The sequence below is a fragment of the Anoplopoma fimbria genome, chromosome 13, assembly GCF_027596085.1.
Source record: "Anoplopoma fimbria isolate UVic2021 breed Golden Eagle Sablefish chromosome 13, Afim_UVic_2022, whole genome shotgun sequence".
Taxonomy (NCBI): Eukaryota; Metazoa; Chordata; class Actinopteri; order Perciformes; family Anoplopomatidae; genus Anoplopoma; species Anoplopoma fimbria.
The window spans coordinates 27814974-27838681 of NC_072461.1; the positions used below are offsets into that span (position 1 = coordinate 27814974).

At 38.5% G+C, this 23708-nt stretch overlaps 1 protein-coding gene across 1 annotated transcript in view; it reads right to left on the reverse strand.

Moving 5' to 3' along the window:
• prdm6 (PR domain containing 6) overlaps nt 1–14768 on the reverse strand; it is a 74965-nt gene extending 60197 nt beyond the window's left edge. Inside the window, exons 1-4 of the mRNA XM_054610914.1 lie at nt 14316–14768; nt 14039–14159; nt 3775–3923; nt 3416–3574 (exon numbers count right to left, since the gene is read on the reverse strand). Of these exons, the coding sequence (XP_054466889.1) occupies nt 3416–3574; nt 3775–3923; nt 14039–14159; nt 14316–14768 (882 nt within the window). The remainder of the gene's footprint in view (nt 1–3415; nt 3575–3774; nt 3924–14038; nt 14160–14315) is intronic.
• Nucleotides 14769–23708: the final 8940 nt, after the last annotated feature.

The following is a 23708-nucleotide window of genomic DNA, read 5'->3' on the forward strand; positions in this document are numbered from 1 at the left end:
ATTCAAAAGTTCCATCGATAAAAAGTCAAACGCCTCACTGGAATCAAAAACATGTAATTTCGACGTAAAAAAACATCAACGATTATGTAATCAAACCGATTACGTCAATGTCTCCTTTAATAAAAACCCAGAATACAGACAGTTAGACAAACATTGAATAGTGACATCAGTCAAGAAAACATTACAGAGCTTTTACTGGACGCTGTGACCACAAACCACTGAAAACACTAAAGTCAATGGGAATTCTTTAGGGGATGCGGCGGGAATACGATGATGGACGGACGGACGAACACAAACGGACAGACGCGTCAAGACGAAGCAGCAGTTTAACTTAGAAAACACACAAAGACGTACGATTTTAAGACGTAAAAAAAAAAGCCAAGAAAAAGCCAAGATACCAACAGGCGTTTTGGAATTTCCTGAATCCTCTGGAGGCTCATTAACGGCCAACACTAACTAAATATTTGGCCTCAAACTGAGCAGTTTTCTTTTCTTTCCCCTCTCTGAAGTTCTGATGTTTGTGCTCGACCAATAACTGTCCAAACGAAAAACCCCTAAAGAGGACGAGGTCAGAGCTTAAACTTCACAATGTTTGTTCTGTTTGTGCTGCACATTCTTCTCTATCAGGACGGTTGCGAAGTTTTCAGACCAGGAGGTCACAAGTTCCAATCCTCGGGGAAACTTTCTTCTTTTCCCTCAAAACGTTTAATCAGACACAAGTGGGAATATTTACTGAAATGTTACTCAATAGAGAGGTGAAGCCCCGCCCCTTCTAGTGTCCCACCTTATTTTGAATTGTGCCATGGATTCCACATGTAATGTTTGTCAATTGAAATGATAGTTTTGTACGTCAAAAAGAAATTAAATTCAGGAGTAGTTTTCAATTTTTGCTTCTTTTGTTTTGATAAAGCCTCTAAGTAAATAAACTTTACATACTTGAGCACATTTCATTTAAGAAGCATTTAATAACAGGAAAGAGAAGTCATTTGCATTTAGGTTGCAGTAAGAAATTATTTCCATCAATATTAGGATGTAAAATAAGTAGATGTTTTATTATGTTAAATGGTGAAATTTGTGAAAAAAAATCTGTCAACATTTCCAGAACTTCAAATGTCCAAAATAATCCAAATATATGTAATTTATTATGATATAAACAGAGAAAAGCAGCAAATCTTCCTATTAAAGAAACTGGAACCAGAACAATTACCAGAAACTGTTGCCCGTTCATTTTCTGTCAATTGATTAACTAATTAATTAACTAATTGGTTTAGCACTAAACTAAACTTAATATATAAATCATGGAGGATATATATATATATTTCTATATTCCATAAAGTCGAACCCTGAGCTCCGTCTCTCAGAGGATCGATGTGTCGACCCGTAAAGTCCTGCAGCACCAGATAAACCTCCTCTGCTCCTCCCAGACGTAACGGTGAGTGTCTTAATTAAAAATGTCCCTTCCTGGACACCATAGACATCGTGACAGCGGCTCCCTGATTGGCTATAGGACAAACATCACTTCCTGTTTTGGGGGGCGTCAATAAGCCAGTTTAACAGGTTTTAATGGGATCTGCTCCATCAATAGAACTAATGACCGGACTCAGCCGATAATGTGCCGATGGTTAGAGCCCGGGGATCGGAGGAGCGGTTCTCCAGGGCCGAGGGGCCTCAACGGGTGGTTTGCGACCCCAAAGAAGGTCGCTGCTCCACTCTGCTGGGTCCAAATAACAACTGGACAAAGATTACTCAGATTTTATGCTTATGAAAGAAACTTTAAACCTCCACACATTTATCTAGTTGTGTTTTTTAGCCTTAATAGATGTTTTTTTACACTCTGCACATAGATTTTATTTAATATTACACCATCTCTGGAGGAAAAGTCTCTGTTTACGGCAAGAAATAGGTTTTTTCCTGAGCTAAATACATTTTAATTCAAATGTTTAAATGATTAAATTATATTAAATTTGGATAGAAAAGTCACTTTATCTCCAAAGCAGCAAAAACAAAGAAAGACAAAATACATAAAGTTTCTAAAATCCAGTGTGAAGAGAATATAAATGGGAATCTTACACATATAATTTTCTAATTATATTATAATCTAGTTATGGAATAAATAGAGTCTGACTAATGAACTGAAAAACAATGGTTATATATTCACATTTTAATTCTAGCAAATTATGACTTTACTTCACCCAGAGATTTCAAGAAAAGAGTTAAAAGTTTAAAGAAAAGTTATTGAAAATAAAGTTCAAATATTGCAAAAAAGAAAAGTCTAAATTCTTGAAAAATAAGGATGTTATATATATAAAAAAGATTTACTTTGTTTTTGGTTTAGTTGTAATATAAATAAAAATGGAAAAGAGTCTGGATTCAAATAAAAAACACATGGTGTCCATTGTTCTATTATCTCCTGGTGTAAACATGTCAAAAACAGTAGCAACACATTCACAAAATAAAACTGAACCGGACCGCTTCAGAAACTTTTTCCCGTTATGTTTGATACCGCTTACACGTCACATTACATCAGCTGAAGACGCTCTAACAGCTGGAAAGTGACAGTAGAAGGAAAACTGTAAAATCCTGCTGTCAGTGAACTCAACTCTTTTTCAGTTTGAAGCACACATTCCTGATATGATGAGCTATTCACTGCTGCTGGACTTGGCCTATGATGTCTTGCATGCCCCGCCCCCTCACTGACCTCTGACCTCTGACACCCGCCGCCCCCCCAGCCGAGCCCAAACTCCTCACCCCTCCTCCCCCTCAACAGCAGAGAGCCTGATGTCCGGCCAACTGACGTCTGACTGACTTTACAGCTCGACCCCAAGGGACTCATCATCTCTCTGTCTCCCAGAATGCTTCACTCTCTCTCTCTGTCTCCCAGAATGCTTCACTCTCTCTCTCTGTCTCCCAGAATGCTTCACTCTCTCTCTCTCTCCCAGCTCTCTCTCTCTCTCTCTCTCTGTCTCCCAGCATCCTTCACTCCTTTTCTCTGTCTCCCAGCATCCTTCATCCTCTCTCTGTCTCCCAGCATCCTTCACTCCTTTTCTCTGTCTCCCAGCATCCTTCACTCCCTCTCTCTGTCTCCCAGCATCCTTCACTCCCTCCCTCTGTCTCCCAGCATCCTTCACTCCCTCTCTCTGTCTCCCAGCATCCTTCACTCCCTCCCTCTGTCTCCCAGCATCCTTCACTCCCTCTCTGTCTCCCAGCATCCTTCACTCCCTCTCTCTGTCTCCCAGCATCCTTCACTCCCTCTCTCTGTCTCCCAGCATCCTTCACTCCCTCTCTCTGTCTCCCAGCATCCTTCACTCCCTCCTTGTGTGTGAACAATACTACACTACAGTTTGAACACAAGCTTGCATCAACATAAACACTACATTACCCATAAGTCCACACTGCACCCCACAGCCCCTCTTACCTCCCACAGGTGTCTGCTGTTCCTGACGGCTCCAGAGTGCAGTTTGTCCAGCAGCAGAGGGATTCCCTGGAACGGGCCGATCCAGGTTCCCTGAGGGATCCTCTGAGACGCACAGATCCCATAACCCAGACCAGGAACCGTGCTGGTGCAGAGACACACCTGTAAAAACACAACGTACATAGAGGTCAATAAAACTCTCCTATGGGGCAGATATTTATGTTCATACAACTGATTTACTCCGTCTCTCTGTCTGGCATCCTTCACTCTCTCTCTGACTTTGTAAAAGTTCTAATACAACTTCCTTAAAACATTGTAAAATCTAAAAGTCATGCAGCCAGCAGACGGACAGGAAGTCTCACCTCTCGGGGCAGATCTCTGAGCCAATCAGGGACGTCCGGCAGCGTGACGGGCGCCGCCGTGCTGCTGGTGCCGACGAGGCGCCGCAGAGAGTGAAGAGGGCCGTGCATCGGACACTCGCCGTTCCTGTTGTCTGCACACATGTCGCAACCTGCAGGGACGAGCCACTGATTATTACCAAACAACATTCATATCAAATACATAGGATTTATAAACATAAACTTTATGTCCAAAATGTACTTTTTTAAAAGTGAAATGATGTGTTTACGGCCTGAATTCAGTCTGTGATTTTAATAATTTGCAGGATTTTAAGAGCGAGTCTGATTATTGTGAATATTTTGATTTGTTATTTTATTCCCAGCCACTGTTTGCATACATGTTTTTATTTATTTCAAGAGTCTTTATTGTGACATATTTGTCTTTTATGCAGCAATTCTTTTAATTTAAAGAATTAAAAACAGCACTGACCTTGATTTTCAGATATTTAAAGACTTTTAATGACCTACGAACACCTTGTTAATAAAAATCTAGATGTAAAAACACTGATTAAAGTAATTGTATTAAATGGTAGAGTGATTATTGGGATTAAACGTTGTTTACTGGCGCCTTTTGTACTTTTTGTAATCTACAGCTCTTTCTCATTAACTGAACTGTTTTTCTCTTGGTGCTTTCAGTCAAAAGTGAGATTTAAATGATAATTTAAATCTTTTAAAGTATAGTTTTTCTTTTAGTCTTGTAAAATAACCTTCTGATAAAGCGATAAACTTAAAGTGAATAAAAAGGGAAGAGGAGGAAAGCAGGACCTAAAACCTCCTCTCTCCTCTGCAGTGTTGTTCCAGGTTAAATGTGGCGAGCAGCGTTTTGCTGGGAATTAGCGAGTGTCAACATTTACTCAGAGATGCAGTCTGACAGTAATGGATGTTAATTGACTGCAGCAACATAATGAGAGATTATTATCTGGACACAAAACTCCCACAAAGCAAAGGGAACAGGATGTTAATGTTGCTTTTTTTTCTGCTTTTCCCAAAATTAAATATCCGCAGTTTGAGAGAGCAACGGCTTCTTTTACACCGTGATTGATGGAAGTGAATTAAAGCACATTACTGTCATTTATAAACCACAGAACATAACGCAGGTTCACGGTCGAGTAAATGGGAAAAATGTCTTCACTTTATCTGGAAACGGCTCAGACCAGTTCAAGTACAGTGTTCAGTAATGGGAACACTGTGTTTAATGGGACTGTGGTATTTATGAACCGCACAGCTGTGTGAAGAAAAAAAGTGTTTATGTGAAGAAGTCCTTTTTACGGCTCGACTGAAACTAAGAGAATTCCTAAAGGTGGAAACTTCAACTTAGGATACAAATTAAACAATTTGGGCAAACTTTAACCACAAACTGTTCTTCTTTATCTATTTTCTCCTGCAAACCATGGATACGTTTAATGTCGACGTTTCTGGTTCAACAACGTAACATGACAACATAATGTAACAACGTAACAACCTAAAGACGTGATAACATAACGTTACGACACGTAACAATCTAACAAGGTTACAAGATGAAACGTACCAACTTAACAATTAATGCCACATAATAACGTAACAAGGTAACGTAACAATGTAACTTAACAACCTCACAACGTAACATAATAACATAACAATAGCGCAAGGTAACAAGGTAACAAGGTAACAAGGTAACAAGGTAACAACGTAACAAGGTAACAATGTAACAACAATGTAACAACGTAACGTAACAACGTAACTCATCAACCTATCAACGTAACAACATTACACAATGTAACAATGTAACAAATAACGCAACGTAGCAATGTAACAAGGCAACAGGGTAACGTAACAACATTATGTAAATTTACTTAACAACGTAACGCCGTAACAAGATAACTCAATGTGACGTAGCAACTTATTGTAACAACCGTTACTGGCGTTATTAAATAGCAACGGTCCTTAGCTGACTTTCTTACGTAACACTACTTAACAAGCGTATAACAACGTAACGTCACAAGCATAAAGTCAACGTTTACTTTTTGTTTGACACAAGATAAGAACAGCGGTTTTCTGGGTGAAAGTCCTGTGTTTGTCTGACCTGACCTTTGTGGACTTTCTAGCTGTTTATATTCATTATTATATCACGAAACTTTCAAGGATGTTCACTTGATACACCGCGTCACGTAACCATGGTTTGCAGAAACGTGGAGATTGGTCTGTATATATATTCATCCTTTTGGCACTTTAAAGAACATCTGAATATGTTGAATGTAAATCTGATTTACACAATAGCTCTTTATCATCTTCTTTCTGGAGCATTCAGCCACATCTCATGTCCTTCATCAGCAGGAGAAAGACATGAGATGTATCTGAAAGCTCTGGAAAGAATGCTAACAATCATTAAGCCAGTAATAACGTGGAAGTTTATTGTTTTGACACTAAAACAAAAAAGTGAAATTACTACTTTAATATTTAAAGATCCAGACGGTGTTTGAAACCTAAACCAAACAGATCTCTTCTCTCTGAGCTACATCTTCTCTCTCACAGAGAATAAAGTCTCTCTGCATTAAATCAGTCTGCACTGAGAACAGAGAACAGAACAGTGTCAGCTGTAGATGAGCTGTGATCGTCCGTCCACAACGACACTCTGATTATTTTCACAGCTTCATTAGAAAAGTTTGGAGTGCAGAGAGACGAGGAGGACGAGGAGGAGAGGAGGAGGAGACGATGAAGAGGAGTTCAGACTCAAACTGATGATGACATGAGGAGTAAACATCTGCTGATCTGTTGTGTTTTCACAAAAACACTGGAGCTCTGATTCACTTAATGCTGCCGCTGCTGCAAAACCATACAAATACACACTGTTTTCTTATTTTTTTAATAAAATATTTTTTTAATAAAATAGTTAAAACATAGTTTTACCAATTTCTGTATGTTTTATTTATGTAAAGTACAATAGACATGTGAGAACTTTCATCTCTTTTGTTAATTAAAAAAGTATTTGTTGAAAAACATGTTTCTGTTGTTCTGTATACTGAAAATACTGTGAAACAAACTAAAGGAAATATTAGCAAGGAAAATGATCATAATTAACCTACTACTACTAAAATATATTTTCAACACATGATCTATTTTTATTGACACACTTGAAAAATAGATGTGCAATACACTTTGAAATAAAACAATCATTATATACTGACAAACATATACTTGCATACATTTATTCAATTTCTTAATTTAAGATTTTTTGGCAATTTACAGTTAATTTATATAAATATTCATTTAAGAAAACTGTATTTATATCTATTTCCAAATATATATCCTGGTTTCTTTATATGCAGTATGTGTATACAGTATTTGCTTTACTGCTTGTACTACTCCCAATATTATTTATGTATTATTACTATACTACTAGTAGAACTTTTACTAAATATGCTGAAATGTACTTCTTAAAGTTTCACTTTCAAGACATTTTCTGGAGCTTTCAGTTATATCTTGTGGCTTTCATGTGACTAAAATAACAACGTGATGAATAAATCTTAATTATTAAAACTCCATCTATTGATAAAGAACAAAAGATTTGGATTAAAGTAAATTGTTTTCATAATTTTCAGATATTTACCTTGTTTTTTCGATCTATAATGAATAATTTAAAATCACATTTTTCATGTTGGTTTTAAAGTCTTCTTGGGTCCGAGCTCATGCTTCAGACTTGTTATGACTAAGTTACTAAAAAGCACCATTTACATTCATGTAGTACATCATCCAGTACTACACCAGTAACAGAAACAACACGCTGCTGGTTTCGGCCTTCAAGCCGTAAACGCGTGTAAACCTCCGTCCTCGTCCTCTCCCTCAGACTGATGAACTGGCTGTGAACTTGTTATGGCGTTCTCTCCTCGCCGCCCATCATTCAGACTCAGTATTCTGTTACATCCATCGCCAGTGTTTAGACAGCTCCGCTCCGCCTCTGAAGTCTGAGCGCCGGACCACGTTTACACTTAAAAAAACCTCTTGTGGGACGTTTTGTTACTATTTTGTTGCAACAAAATCAGGATTTTGTTTTGTTTATCTGACTGAAAAACCTTGATTTCAAACATTTGTATCCTTTCAAAACTTCTACTTTTAAAAATACAGGTGTTCATTTACCATTTATAACATATTAGAAACCTAAATGTTGCCTCTTTCCTTTCCTACATGAGTCCTAATCCTGAGTGATTAACTGTCAGAGTGAAATAAAGCTTCCCGACTAGTCGCCTTCACAAACAGTGAGAAGGTCGCGTCTCCGTAACAAACTCCTGAACTCCTCCTCAACAGAACCGTCTCACTTCATGAAGACTATTGATGTTGATGACCGCGTTTGTTTTCCAGCACAGCTGTGAGTCCAGATGAGGACGGACCACACAGCGAGGCTTCACTCCTTTTTCTTCTTCTGTAAACTGACAAAAGCTCTGCAGAGCATCTGAGCCTCTTTAAGCTCCTGGTTTTTGTTTTTAGGGTATTTTTACAAGTGCCGATAAAGCTTTAAACAGCTAAATAGGAGGTGGAGGAGACCAAAAACAGAGATAAAAGACAGGGAATATTGGACGAACATTCATCAGGTGACACAATATGATTTGTAAGGGGATAATATTTGTGTATTTGCTTGTTTTGGAGCAGTTCTGCCCTCTATTAGAAAGAAATCCCAGAATGTAACTTCATGATATTCTGCTTTTAGTTCAAAATGAGCACTTATTGTAACTTTTTTCACAGTAAAAGCATCCCAAGAAAGTAAACTTTTTAAGGCTTTTAATGGGAACTCAGCTGTCAATGAGTTTAACACCATCCTCAAAATCAAAATATAAATTTATGGAATATAAAACTACAGACTTTTTGCTCAGTGACAGTAGAGCTGATGCACCGATCAGAAAATATAGATATTCATAATTAAGTTTAAACTTTGTAATCATGGAAAGGTTTTGGTTGAGAGGAACCACTCTAGATTATGTTTGTTGCTTTTTCATTTCCTTAAACAGAGAGCTGCAGGTGTTTACTTCAGTTTGAGTGAACCTTTAAACTTCTCGTCTTCTGGAGCCGCTAACAACTAAATAAATTAAGAAAAGTTGTCAAATGTGGTGATTTAATCTCACAATACAGCACAGGACATGCTGGACTATACATTATATGTTCTGGTTCTGCTGTCAGCGGTCCACTTTGTGTCATTATCCAACATTAAACACGGAAAACATGGAAAGTTGTTTAAGTGTGTGTGTGTGTGTGTGTGTGTGTGTGTGTGTGTGTGTGTGTGTGTGTGTGTGTGTGTGTGTGTGTGTGTGTGTGTGTGTGTGTGTGTGTGTTGTGTGTTTTAATGTCTTCACTAAATCACAATAAAACTGCCAGATGTTATTTATGAGATTTGATTTGTGGTTTTTTTGTATCAAAGAACAATTTGTCCCATTCGTCTGATAACTTCCAGTCACATGTTTTATTTCTCTAAAAGAAATAAATAGGATTTAAATTCAATAAATGAAAAACATCAAGCTCTGTTTTATTCTCCATTTCTAAGTGACAGTAGAGCAATTTTTTTATTTTATTTTTATAAGATTTTTGTAGCTTAAACTTTCTCTTAAAGTTGTAAGTAGAGTTTTAATTTTAAGAATATTGCGTTCATTTAAAAACAAAGAAATGATGACATGGATTCACTTTTCTATTTATCATAATGTAAAGACTTTAAACCTGCAGCTGCTAAATATTACGACTGCATTTGGGTTAGGGTTACTTTTTCTACATAACATTGAGTACATTTCTATTAGTTTGATTATTGCTTATGTGTTGGATATTTATCTGTATTTTGAGGTTTAAATATGTCAGAATGGATCATTTAAAAATCAATCTGCGACCTAAAAAGATATCAATCCCATATTGATTTACAGTGTTTTTAATTCACAGATTAAAATGAGACAATAACTAAACTCTCATTGTGTCATTGTAGTCTGAAAAAATGTAAATAACCCTGATGATGTCATAGTGAGGTCATCGGGGTAATCTCAGCTTCACATGTTGAAGTAGAGACTGAGGGTCTAATGAAAAGATGCCATCCAGCTGCATTATGGGAAATGTAGGATCCAAGGATTTTGAGAGTTTGAACCACATTAAGGACTAAATGACAGAATGCTTTGAGTTCTACCATTCTTTTTGAAATTAAACTTTATGGAAGTGATACATTAAATCACCGGAGTTACCTTTTAAAAAGAAAAAGTCACTAAATTTGACATTTTATTGATTTATTGAACCGTCTGATCTAATTATCTCCAACTATTATTGTCCATATTGTTGTTTTGAAGTTTTTCTCTATAAAAGAAGTCGAGACATTTTTACTTTTATAATCCAAAACCACACATGTTGCTCTAAAGGACTTTACAATGTTTGTGATTCTTCTACAGAACAAAACATTATTGTTTTTAAATCTATAACCTTCTCTTCATTAAAACAGGAGCACATGATGTCATTTAACTCTTTAATGGGACTTTACTAGAGAGTATAATACATTTAAATAATACAAACGTTGCTTTAAAAGAAAAAGGACAGAAATATGTGAGAATGTTACAGCAACCAGAATAATAATCTATAATAAACACAAATGATATGATAACTATTCATCACATAAACCGTTGCTATTTTATTATTATGATTATTGAAATTATTATAATTATTGTTAGTTTTCACATAATTATCATTATCATCTTTGTTATTATTATTGGTGTCATTAATAATCGAGGTCGGACGGTGACACACGTGTGTTTGTGTGTGTGTGTGTGTGTGTGTGTGTGTGTGTGTGTGTGTGTGTGTGTGTGTGTGTGTGTGTGTGTGTGTGTGTGTGTGTGTGTGTGTGTGTGTGTGTGTGTGTGTGTGTGTGTGTGTGTGTGTGTGTGTGACTGCTTTATCTACACTCACACTCACACGCACACACCCCAGAGACCTCAATACAGCCATGTTGGGATGATAAATAGCGGGCCGGTGGCCGGAGGATCGATCCCCCTCCTTCTGTCTCTCTCTCTCTCTCTCTCTGTCTCTCTCTCTCTCTCTCTCTCTCTGTCTCTCTCTCTCTCTCTCCCTCTCTCTCTCTCTCTCTCTCTGTCTCTCTCTCTCTCTCTCTCTCTCTCTCTCTGTCTCTCTGTCTCTCTCTGTCTCTCTCTCTCTCTCTCTCTCTCTCTCTGTCTCTCTCCTCTCTCTCTCTCTCTCTCTCTCTCTCTCTCTCTCTCTCTCTCTCTCTGTCTCTCTCTCTCTCTCTCTCTGTCTCTCTCTCTCTCTCTCTCTCTCTCTCTCTCTCTCTCTCTCTCTCTCTATGTCTCTCTCTCTCTCTCTCTCTCTCTCTCTCTCTCTCTCTGTCTCTCTCTCTCTCTCTCTCTCTCTCTCTGTCTCTCTCTCTCTCTCTCTCTCTCTCTCTCTCTCTCTCCCTCTCTCTCTCTCTCTCTCTCTCTCTCTCTCTCTCTCTCTCTCTCTCTGTCTCTCTCTCTCTCTCTCTCTCTCTCTCTCTCTCTCTCTCTCTCTCTCTCTCTCTCTCCCCTCTCTCTCTCTCTCTCTCTCTCTCTCTCTCTCTCTCTCTCTCCCTCTCTCTCTCTCTCTCTCTCTCTCTCTCTCTCTCTCTCTCTCTCTCTCTCTCTCTCTCTCTCTCTCTCTCTCTCTCTCTGTCTCTCTCTCTCTCTCTCTCTCTCTCTCTCTCTCTCTCTCTCTCTCTGTCTCTCTCTCTCTCTCTCTCTCTCTCTCTCTCTCTCTCTCTCTCTCTGTCTCTCTCTCTGTCTCTCTGTCTCTCTCTCTCTCTGTCTCTCTCTCTCTCTCTCTCTCTCTCTCTCTCTCTCTCTCTGTCTCTCTCTCTCTCTCTCTCTCTCTCTCTCTCTCTCTCTCTCTCTCTCTCTCTCTCTCTCTCTCTCTCTCTCTATGTCTCTCTCTCTCTCTCTCTCTCTCTCTCTCTCTCTCTCTCTCTCTCTCTGTCTCTCTCTCTCTCTCTCTCTCTCTCTCTCTCTCTCTCTCTCTCTCTCTCTCTCTCTCTCCCCCCCCCCCCCTCCCTCTCTCTCTCTCAAACACAAAACTATATACGGCAATTAATTCCTGCTCGTCCCTTCATCCCTCATCGGTCCTGCCGGCGCGTATCGACGCAGATTACTGCTGATGGTCCGTTTTATCACCTCGGAATACACACACACACACACACACACACACACACACACACACACACACACACACACACACACACACACACACACACACACACACACACACACACACACACACACACACACCACGACAGTCTCTTCATAATAAAGTTGCTCTACAGATGTCACACAGGATTATTATATATATATATTATATATTATGGGATACTTATGTGATAATTAGACAAACAAGCTGTTGTTATAATAAACACATGAGTTGTATTTAATTAATAAAACCCGACGTTTAAAAGAGTCACATTAGAAGTCCGATACTATAGAAATATGACTGATATATTATAGGAAAACCATAAATCAATAAGATGATTTACTGTCATCATGGAGGCTGGTAAAGGTTGAAGCTACACAGTCTATTCTACAATTAGTTATGATATTATTATGTCTTTATATATTTAAAAACACCATGAAAGTCGTCGTAAATTCACTGTTTCACACATCAGACACACTGAACTACAACAACATGATAATTCATATCCTAATATTAAAAGAACACCGTGAATACATGGTATGAAATACACAATCCATAAAGACGCAAAGAAGCATTCCGGAATTATTATAATCTATTAAAATATATGAGTTTTAAAAGCACATAATGCGTTTTATATACATTCAGTTATTATTTAATTATAATGATACTTTATGGAGAATAAAACGTGATTAACATGGAAAGAGAAATATATATTGAGTTTGATACTGTGAGGATAAAGTGAATTAAATATTATCAGAAAAAGAGTGTGTGTGTGTGTGTGTGTGTGTGTGTGTGTGTGTGTGTGTGTGTGTGTGTGTGTGTGTGTGTGTGTGTGTGTGTGTGTGTGTGTGTGTACGCGGCCTCATAAAGGAACGAGTTTTAATTATTTTATGAAAGGAATTTTAGAGTTAAAATATTTAAAGAATGATAAATTAAAAAAAACTAATAAAGCAGATTTTAAAGGAGGAAAAAACATTTAAATAAAAATGAAAGTTTTCAGGTTTCTGATGAAGTGAAGAGAAAACTCTCCTGAAATGAAACTAAAACACAGTTTAAGTGAGAAACCTGAAGGCAGCCTGGTGAACATTAACCCGAGCTGAGGGTCTGACCTGGCCAGGCCGCTGACCTCTGACCTCTGACCCCTCCTACTGTCCAACACTGCAGCTGTCAAACCAACTGTAACGTCTAACAAACCAACATAAAGCCTCATTTTAACGATGAAATATATCTCACATTGAAACATTTATTATATTTTAAACTGGTGGAAAAAACAAGTTTACAATTTACTCAAATTATCATTAATAATTTTCTCAAATTCTTTATTTTACTTCACTGATTTTGAGTGAATATTTAGCTGCAATTAAGGACTGATATTAATTTAGTTGGGATTTGATTAGATAAACAATTATTATATTATAGATATTGTAAAAAGTGCTATTAACGGTTGGCAAAATACTATTAAAATATTATGAAATATTAAGAAATGCAAGAGACTAAAAATATATATAGATTAATTAAGAATTAACAGCTGCTTACCCAGTAACACCACATTCCCTGCACGAATATTATACAAATATTATAGAAATAATTCAGAATTTGTGTTTGATATTTCCAAAAATGATTAATAGAGATTTATGACAATGTCAATAAAGCATAATAAACTCTTTTCAGTGTTGCACACACAACATTTTTGCACATATATGATAGAAATATGAAGCAATAATTATAAATAAAACACAAAGCCACAGTAGGAAGCCACAAAATAAAATGTACTCCTAATATTTGTTGTTAGATATTTTAGAAACACATTCCCCAACTATATATTAATAAATATAATAATTCTATGAATAAATAGTTATATAATTTTGCACATTTAAATAAGATTAAAAGGCACAAGTTTAAAAGTCTGAGGAGACCGTTTGGGATTTTTATACATGAACAGAAAATGATCGCGTCAACACACCTCTAATGAACTCCAGTGACCTGAGGTGTGTGTGTGTGTGTGTGTGTGTGTGTGTGTGTGTGTGTGTGTGTGTGTGTGTGTGTGTGTGTGTGTGTGTGTGTGTGTGTGTGTGTGTGTACGTACGGTTGTTGAGCTCTCCCGTCTGGTTGCTCAGAGGGATGATCTCCATCCTCTGCTGTCCGTACAGGTAGTAGTCCAGCTCCTCCGACGTCAGCCTGAACCGGGCCGGTTTACCAACACCACCCTCCTCTCCTCCTCCTCCTCCTCCTCCTCCTCCTCCTCCGCTGCTCTTCACGCTGGACGACACCACGCCGACCCCGACGCAGCTCTGCTCTTTGGCCTGATGGAGAAGCCCCACCGCTGGGTGGAGACCCTGCTGGTTGTCCGGGGGTGCGATCACCATTAGATCTCCTCCTGGTCCTCCTCCTCCTCCACCTCCTCCACCTCCTCCAGGCCCGGCACACACCGGGGCCAACGCCTGCCCGAAGAGAGCGATCTGCTGTGGGACGGGCAGCTGTGAGATCCCTGCGGAGGAGGAGATGGAGATGGAGGAGGAGGACGGGGTGAGAGCTGCTGCAGCTGAGGAGGAGGCCGAGGACGACGTAGAAGAAGAGGAGGAGGAGGAGGTGCAGTGCGTGGAGGCCAGGAGGTGGCTGTGCAGACGTGACGGGCGCAGGGCGTCCATGGGGATGGAGAGGCGGTCGGGTGGAGGAGGTGGATGAGGAGGATGAGGAGGATGAGGAGGATGAGGAGCCTTCAGCTGCGCCTGAGGGAAGAGCTGCTGCCAGTGCTGCAGGTAGGACGGATCCACCTTCAGGAAGGCCGAGCCGCTCGGGTCGCCCGGCTTCAGCATGGCTGCCCGCCGGCTGCAGGGGGGGGAGAGGATGAGGAGGTGTCAATATTCAGCTTCAGAGGTCAGGGTCATGAACGCAACACAACGGTGTCAATCCACAACAAACACATTTACAAACCAGAAGCAAACTCACATTTAAGACGTGTTGTTTTACTGATATCTCACAGAAAATCAACGTATTTTAACCGAATAGGATTCAATTAAATCAACATAACTCAGAGAGGATGAGGTGTCAACGTGCAGCATCAGAGGTCAGGGTCATGAACGCAACACGGAGCGCGTTAAACCCAAACACCACTGTGTCAAATCTACGAGAAACACATTTACTAGAAGCCCAGTCACATTTGACACTAACATTTTAGAGAAAATCTCTACACATTTAACTCAAAACAATGAACATAAATAAAAGAGTGTCGGCATTAAAGGTGTGAAGCTGATGCTGGTCACATATTTCACACTGAACTCATTTTTACGCTTTAAACCAAGAAAAAGAGGAAACACTTTTTGCCTTTTTGTTGTTGGTGTTAAATTTCAAAACATGAGAACACACAAGACGCTGACGTTAACCTCGTCCTTCACATTACATCTGAACTGGTTTCTACTTTTAGTTTATTTGTTGCATCATTAATAAATATCTGAATACATGAGAATGAGAGCTATTAACAAAATGTAAAACTGGCAGTTTAAAGGTGTTAAGTGAAGCAAATTGAATCTACACTAATAATCATCTTATTTAAAGTTTTTTTTAAATCCTAAATACACATTTATATTTATCTTTATTTAATTCACATTTTAAGCATTTATCTGAGTTTGATTCTACAACGTTTCCATCCTTTAAATCCCCTTGAATTTATGTTAAAGCTTAGAAATAAATGCAAAAAGATTAAATTAAAATGAGTCTCAGTCTTACAACTATAAATTCACACCTGTGACAATAACTACAAATAATAGAATGAGAAGTTAGCAGTAAATTAACAAATTAACAGATTGTATTCTGCAAAAGTTGAACATGAACTCTGAATGTGTTTCTGTTTGAATTTAATATTCAGACAGTTAAACACATATTTGAGTTTAAGATGTTTCTGTTCTCTAATAATGAATAAATAAATCCACATTATAAAATGTGTTAAATCTGAAAACATTTCAGGGTTCAGAGTCAAACATCCAGAAATCTAAGAAGAATCTTGTTCCTTTCAGCTTCTTCATCTTATTAAAAAGTCTTTTTATTAGATTCTCGCTCCTCTTCCTGCATGAACACAGTCTCTCCTGCACATGAGGAGGTATGTATGAGACACAAAGTGTGCATGAACTCAGGAGGACCGACCTGAGGACCGACCTGAGGCTGGTCTGACCTCCGTCTCCGGCTGGATGGACGCTCCACAGAGCAAAGACTCCAGCAGCGCACCTCTGGTTAGTTCACACCAGGAGAAAGTTGCATGAGGATAAATACAATAAAAACATAAAAAAAAAGGTCCCGTTAAGTCCAAGTGATCGGCGGTGCGTTGCGCTGGACGGCTCTCCTCCTCCTTCTGTTTCTCTTTCTTGTTTTAGTGAGAATGTGATTAGTTGTCGGAGGCTGTCTGCTGTGGGAGTGTCTGCGGCTCCTGGCTGCTTCTCTCCGGGCAGCGGGGGAAGGTGTGTCCCTCCTCCGGACTGAGGTGAACCATCGACGGGTCTCTGCGTCCTGAGAGGACCGGAGAGAAAGTACCGGAGAGAAAGTACCGGAGAGGCTGCTGAGCAAGGCTCTCTCTCTCTCTCTCTCTCTCTCTCTCTCTCTCTCTCTCTCTCTCTCTCTCTCTCTCTCTCTGTCTCTCTCTCTCTCTCTCTCTCTCTCTCTCTCTCTCTCTCTCTCTCTCTCTCTATGTCTCTCTCTCTCTCTCTCTCTCTCTCTCTCTCTCTCTCTCTCTCTCTCTCTCTCTCTCTCTCTCTCTCTCTCTCTCTCTCTCTCTCTCTCTCTCTCTCTCTCTCTCTCTCTCTCTCTCTCTCTCTCTCTCTCTCTCTCTCTCTCTCTCTCTCTCTGTCTCTCTCTCTCTCTCTCTCTCTCTCTCTGTCTCTCTCTCTCTCTCTCTCTCTCTCTCTCTCTCTCTCTCTCTCTCTCTCTCTCTCTCTCTCTCTCTCTCTCTCTCTCTCTGTCTCTCTCTCTCTCTCTCTCTCTCTCTCTCTCTCTCTCTCTCTCTATGTCTCTCTCTCTATGTCTCTCTCTCTCTCTCTCTCTCTCTCTCTCTCTCTCTCTCTCTCTCTCTCTCTCTCTCTCTCTCTCTGTCTCTCTCTCTCTCTCTCTCTCTCTCTGTCTCTCTCTCTCTCTCTCTCTCTCTCTCTCTCTCTCTCTCTCTCTCTCTCTGTCTCTCTCTCTCTATGTCTCTCTCTCTCTCTCTCTCTCTCTCTCTCTCTCTCTCTCTCTCTCTCCCCTCCCCTCTAATTCACACGTATTATTTCTCTCTCGCTGTCTTTTCTTTCTCTCCATCCTCATCTTCAAACTCTCTGTTTTCCTCTTTTTTCAATTCAATTGAAATAATCTTTATTGACACTAATGTGCAGAGTCTCTCTACCACAGCAGGACATCTAAAGGTTTACTGTCGAGTACATTTAGTGCTTTGTAGTAAAGAAACTGTGTTTTTATTTAAAATCCTTTTGATCTTTGCATATTTAAAATTGCTGTAACTTCTTTTTTTTTTTTACTGTAAAATCACAGTTTAATGCTGTAATACAACAGTAACATTCCGCTATATCACAGTGATTTATTACAATAAGTCACACTATTCAGCCATTTCATTATAACTTACTTTAAAATTATAACAGGAACTAATGCGACTAGAAAACTACTAATTTATTGTAAATGTACATTCAAATATTTTGAAAAAACTTGGTTAGTCTTGGAAAAAGATCACAGTTTGGGTTAAAATAATTAAGAAACATTTGTTATGTGACTGAACTTAAGTATGTAAGTTAAGATAAGTTAGCGTTTACTTCTGGTTTTGTTTTGCGGGACAAGAACAACGGTCTCCTGAGTGAAAGTCCCATCGATCCATCCGTCCTCCATCACTTCCTCCTTCCCTCTCCTCATAATAACCACGACCACTAGAGGTCGCTGCCTCACAGTTTTGAACCTCCAAGGAGTGAATATGATTTCCAATTGATGATAATGAGTCAAATCTATGCTCCCACTGACGACAGATAACTATTTAATCAAATGTTAATGTTCAAAGCGAGCGAGTTGGTTTGGGAGAGATGTTTAATCTAAATGAGTAGAAAAATAAGATCATTCAATAATTCACGACAACTGTTTGTAAAATAACGTATGAGACCTTTATAAACCGCCGTCAGACAGAAACCTCGTATCTCCATATTTAATCTTTTTTAAAATAAATGAATGCTATTGGTTAGCTTTACGTCCGTCAGTTGGTTATTCCAAATATTTCACAACTGAAAGTAATAAACAGAACATCTCATAACTTCAACGAATTCTCAAACTGCCGGCATGAACCTCATATCTTCATCTTTTTGTATCTGAAGGTAAACATCGTTCCCAAGAGTTTCATGAAGAACCCAAAATCTTTTTGTTCTTCTCAGCAGCAGTCTGTCCCGGAGATTCAACGGGTTACGGTTTACGTAGTTTCCTCTGGTTGGTCGGGTACAAAACCTCCTCTACGAGGCGCCGCCGCCACGTTATGAAAAGATCGTTAAATACTTAGTTAGGTTTAGAAAAAGATCATCGTTTGGGTTAAAAAAAAACTACAGAACTTTAGTTACGGGACAAATAAATCAACGTTTTTTTTGTTGGCCTATTCACCTCCTGCCCCGTGTGGGTTTTTGGGTTTTTTCTACTTCCTCAAACAGGATAACCGTAATAATACAAACAAAGTCCTTAAAAAGTAACGTTTTATTTTTGCCCGACAGCGACGTAATGCTGTTTTAAGCCTGAAGACTTTTTTTTCTGAACGAGTTCAGGAACTGTCGCCATGACAACCACGAGAGGTTTCTTTATAGAAACGTCTCTTAATTCTGTTCATTCATCTTCTGAGAAACTGTCACATCATCATCACTACGTTCATTATTATTATTATTATTACTGCTCTCAGATCACCTCAACCTATTCAGTGTGTGTGTGTGTGTGTGTGTGTGTGTGTGTGTGTGTGTGTGTGTGTGTGTGTGTGTGTGTGTGTGTGTGTGTGTGTGCAGATAACACAGATTACAGGCAAGCTCATTGTGTTTCTGGGTCTGACTCGTTATCCACGACCCGAAGCTTTCCCACCCGTCTGCTGCACACACACACACACACACACACACACACACACACACACACACACACACACACACACACACACACACACACACACACACACACACACACACACATTCAGTGTGAGGTGCTTTGGATAAGAACATCAGCTAAATGGCTGAAAACGTAAATGTGTGTGTGTGTGTGTGTGTGTGTGTGTGTGTGTGTGTGTGTGTGTGTGTGTGTGTGTGTGTGTGTGTGTGTGTGTGTGTGTGTTGTGACTGGCGTTGTTATGACTGGCGTCGCCCTGACAGCCTCATTCGTCTTCCTCGGACCTCCTCTGGATTGATAACGAACAAAAACACAAACATAAGCGTCTGAAAATGAACTCTTGTCGGCTCAAAGCTATGGAGGAATGTGGAGCAACAACAGGCCGTCTGATTGGCCGAGACACAAGTTCAGGGTCAACGGTAGCCAATGGGGAGTTCACAGGGGTTGTGGGTTTGAATCCCGGCTCCTCCTAGATTATCTTTTTTTTTTTTTACACCTTAAAGACTGTAAATTACACTCAAATCGGTTTTTTTCATTATTTTTATTTATTATTTATTAACTTTATTTTTTATTTTTTTATTTCTATATAATTATATATAGTTTTTTAACATGTTATTAAATGTATTTTTATTAAAATGTTCTCCCTCTTATTAATAGTATTTTCTGTGTAAGTATATGTGTGTATGTAGGAATGTATATGTATGTATGTGTATATATATATTTAGATATATAAAATTATTATAACTGGTATTACAATAAAGGAATATTTCTCCATATCTGTATTCATATGTGTTGGGACAATAAAACCGAAGAGACTCTTTGACAGATTATTTAAATTACCTCATTATAAATACTTTAACGGCTTCTGTGTTTCAGCTATTGAGAACAAACATGAACCCAAAGGTGTAAATATCATTCCCCTACAAGCACCGATCAAAGAAACTGTTGATATTTGCTCAATTGCATCATAGATTTGTGGTGAAATGTGAAGGTGAACTTTGGTTATACTGGTTATTAAAATGATAATAAAGGCAATTATGGACTATTAAACAAGCAGGAGAAAAGACAAATGTATTAATTTATCTTTTTTATTATAATGTAGTTGTTTTTTTTAACCCTAACACACTAAAATAGGTTAATATTAATTAATACTTCTGTTTTTATCGTATTAACTTTCACATTTGAGCTGTTTTTTTCTGTTATCTTTAAACTGATGAGCCTACTTGTTGTAAATGTACATAAACTATTATTTTTCCACTTCATCACCATCATCATCAGAGGTCTATAATTACAGTTATTCTCCATATTGTGGCTGTTAAAAAAGAGAAAAGGGGTAAAAGGCGAGCAGAGAGAGAATTAGCTGTTTTCATCCATTGATTAATGGCTTTCTGAAGCCAAAGCACATCGGAGGAGCCGGACGATCAATAAATTAACTGCCCAAATTCATCATTTTCTACAACAAAAGCTAATTATTTAGACGGCTGCAGGAAAAGAAAAAACACAATATTAACAAGGGTTTGTTGAGCAGAGAACACTGCAGAGCCGCTGGACAACGAGAACAACGAGGGATTAAACATGAGATTAAACTTCTAGATTTAAACTCATTTTCAGGAGGAGCTCCAAAAAATCCTCATTTAGTTTTTTTCTGCAGATATTCTCCTGAATATTTAAGTTCCTGAAATAAATGATGTCTAATAGTAAAGCATTTGTTAACTTGCATGTTAATTGGTGCTTAGAAATGTCTAATAATTTACAATTTCTTTCTGATCCTGTCTTGTCCATTCTATAAACTCTACGTTGTCTTTCTGGTGAACATCTTCTGGCTGAATACTACGATGACGGTAGTTTTATATTGAATTTATTCAAAGTGTTTACTTTTATTTATTAGGATAAAACCCGCTTGAAATGTACCATCTCGTTTTTAAGCATATCCAAACATTTATCGCAATCAATACAACAGAGAAGTGAAAGACAAAATGTAGAAAATAGAATTATCAAAACAGCAACGTACAGACAAAAAACCTCAAACAATAATCAATGAAAACTCAATGAATGTTGGAGGCTTAATATTCTCGTCATGAATTTAAATGTATTCAAAAAATATTATTGCAAGTAGCCGGGGAAAACTCATAGATGCATGTGCAAAACATGTTAATCCTGGTTTTGTAACTATTAACTATTCAATAATGTTCTAAAGTAAATATCAGTCAACACACAAGAGAGAAGAAAGATTAGTGACATAAAATTAACCCTAAATAGATCCATGAAGTTAAAACTGAATAAAAAAAAGTTATACACACAAATAAACTGTATTTTTTAAACCATTTTAAAGTTGCAGTTTGAATTGTTAGCAACGTTAGCGTCTATAAGAATGCTAACGTTTAGGTCAAAGTGAAATATTCCCACAACTGTCGGATGGATTCATATTAAATGTTGGTTCATCATTTACGTTCCCCTCAGGATGATTGTAATAACTTTATTGATCCTTTGGCTTTATATTTATTAGCATGTTAATGTGTCCAGTACTTCGGTTTATCATCAAATACCTGCAGATCAGCCTCAGCTGGAGGGTTTGCTCAAAATGTTCGCATGCTAACACCCTGAACTAAGTTGGAGAAATGGTAAACGTTTTACCTGCTAAAGATCAGCATGTTAGCATTGTCAGCAAGAGATTATTATTAATCACATTACTATCCCTATTTTCATAACTACTGTAATAATTGCTGCTGTTATTATAAGTAGTCTTATTATATGAATCATTTATGTCATATACATTGAATGTGTTGTATCTCTGTTATGCTGCTCATTCTGTACACATGGCATCTATTGCATTCTGTCCATCCTGGGAGAAGGATCCCTCCTCTGTCGTTCTCCCAGAGGTTTCTTCCTTTTTTCTCCCTGTTAAAGGTTTTTTTAGGGGAGTTTTTCCTGTGCCGATGTGAGGGAAGGACAGAGGATGTGAGGGTCTAAGGACAGAGGAAGGACAGAGGATGTCGCATGTGCACAGATTGTAAAGCCCTCTGAGGCAAATTTGTAATTTGTGATTCTGGGCTATACAAAATAAACTGAATTGAATTGAATTGAAAGAGCTAACATGCTAAACTAAGTTGGAAAAATGGTGAATGTTATACCCGCTAAACATCAGCATGTTAGAATTAGCTGCTAGCATGACTGGAGACCCTTAGTGCCGGATGGGCTTGTCCATCCGGCACTAAGGACGCACGAACGACAGCATTGACCCGGGGGAGTGAGTGTGAATCATTGAACAGAGGTTACGTCTGTTCTTCATGCAGCGTCCTCAGAATGTTTGGTTCACGTCAATCCTCATCTCTCTCTTCCTTCGTTTCCTGTCGTCTCTCTATGGTTGTCTTTCTAATAAAAGGCATAAAATACCCAGAATTACTTCATCTATGGGTTTTTTTTCCAGTTTAATCTTAATTGTTACCTTTGTCAAGGAGGTAATGTTTTTTTAATCAGTTGTCAGCAGGATTACGGAAAAATAAGTCCATCAATGAAATGTAAATTCATGTAAATAGTCACAAAAAGCTATCGGTTGTTTTTTGCGTACAGAGAAACATGTCGTATTTTTCGTGTCGCTCAGAACAACTTTTTTTCCTTGTAAAAACGAAGTAACGTGAAGGCAACACAACCAATTAGTGAGGTTCTGGGAAAACATCATGTTTAGGTTAAAATGACTACGTACAGTTCCGTTTATCAAACACTGGTCTCCTGGTTGAAAGTCCTGTGTTTGTATGACCCCTTCACCTCCCCTCTAGTCCACCATAACTGGTCTTTTTGGACATTAAATACTACGTTACTATGTCTGACTGTTGCTTAGTCAAGTGGCTGGTTTGAGTCATGTGTCCACCACAAATAAGTATCCAAATTCACTTTCCGTTGGCGTTATTTCAGTCCGAAGCGACACGTAAAAAACCAGACGATTCCTATCCATTAAGACAAAACAAAGAGATTGCATTTGGTGACTATTTCACTAACTGCTTTGATACTGGGCTGACAATTTTCATGAAACTTGGTGGAAGGCTTTAGCATTGATTGATGAAGAACTCATAACGATTTGGTGCGGATTAGAACAACGAAGCGGGTGCACGCCCTATCTTACTCTTATGGAAAAAGATGCGGTCATGGCCGTTTGTTTGTTTACGTCACAGCAGGACAACAGGCCGATTAAATGAATGATGAAAAGCTTATTAATACCTTTTTAAACCACATATATAAATATATTAAATATATATATTCAATATAATACATTATAGTGGTCATAAACCACTAGCGGGGCCTTTAAGGGACAATTTTAAAGGGTTCATTTGCACTAATTGAGGCCGTGTTGCTTTGAATCCATGAGGGTTCGTTAGCACACAAACTGATGGTAATTCAATTAAAACGTCTGCATGTCCCCTGTACACACACACACACACACACACACACACACACACACACACACACACACACACACACACACACACACACACACACACACACACACACACACACACACACACACACACACACACACACACACACACACACACACACACACACACACACACACACACACACATCCTTTAACCTTGCCGTGAGAGCCTCTTGTGTATATATATATTTATATATATATAAAATATATATATATAAATATAGATGCTTAAAGCGGT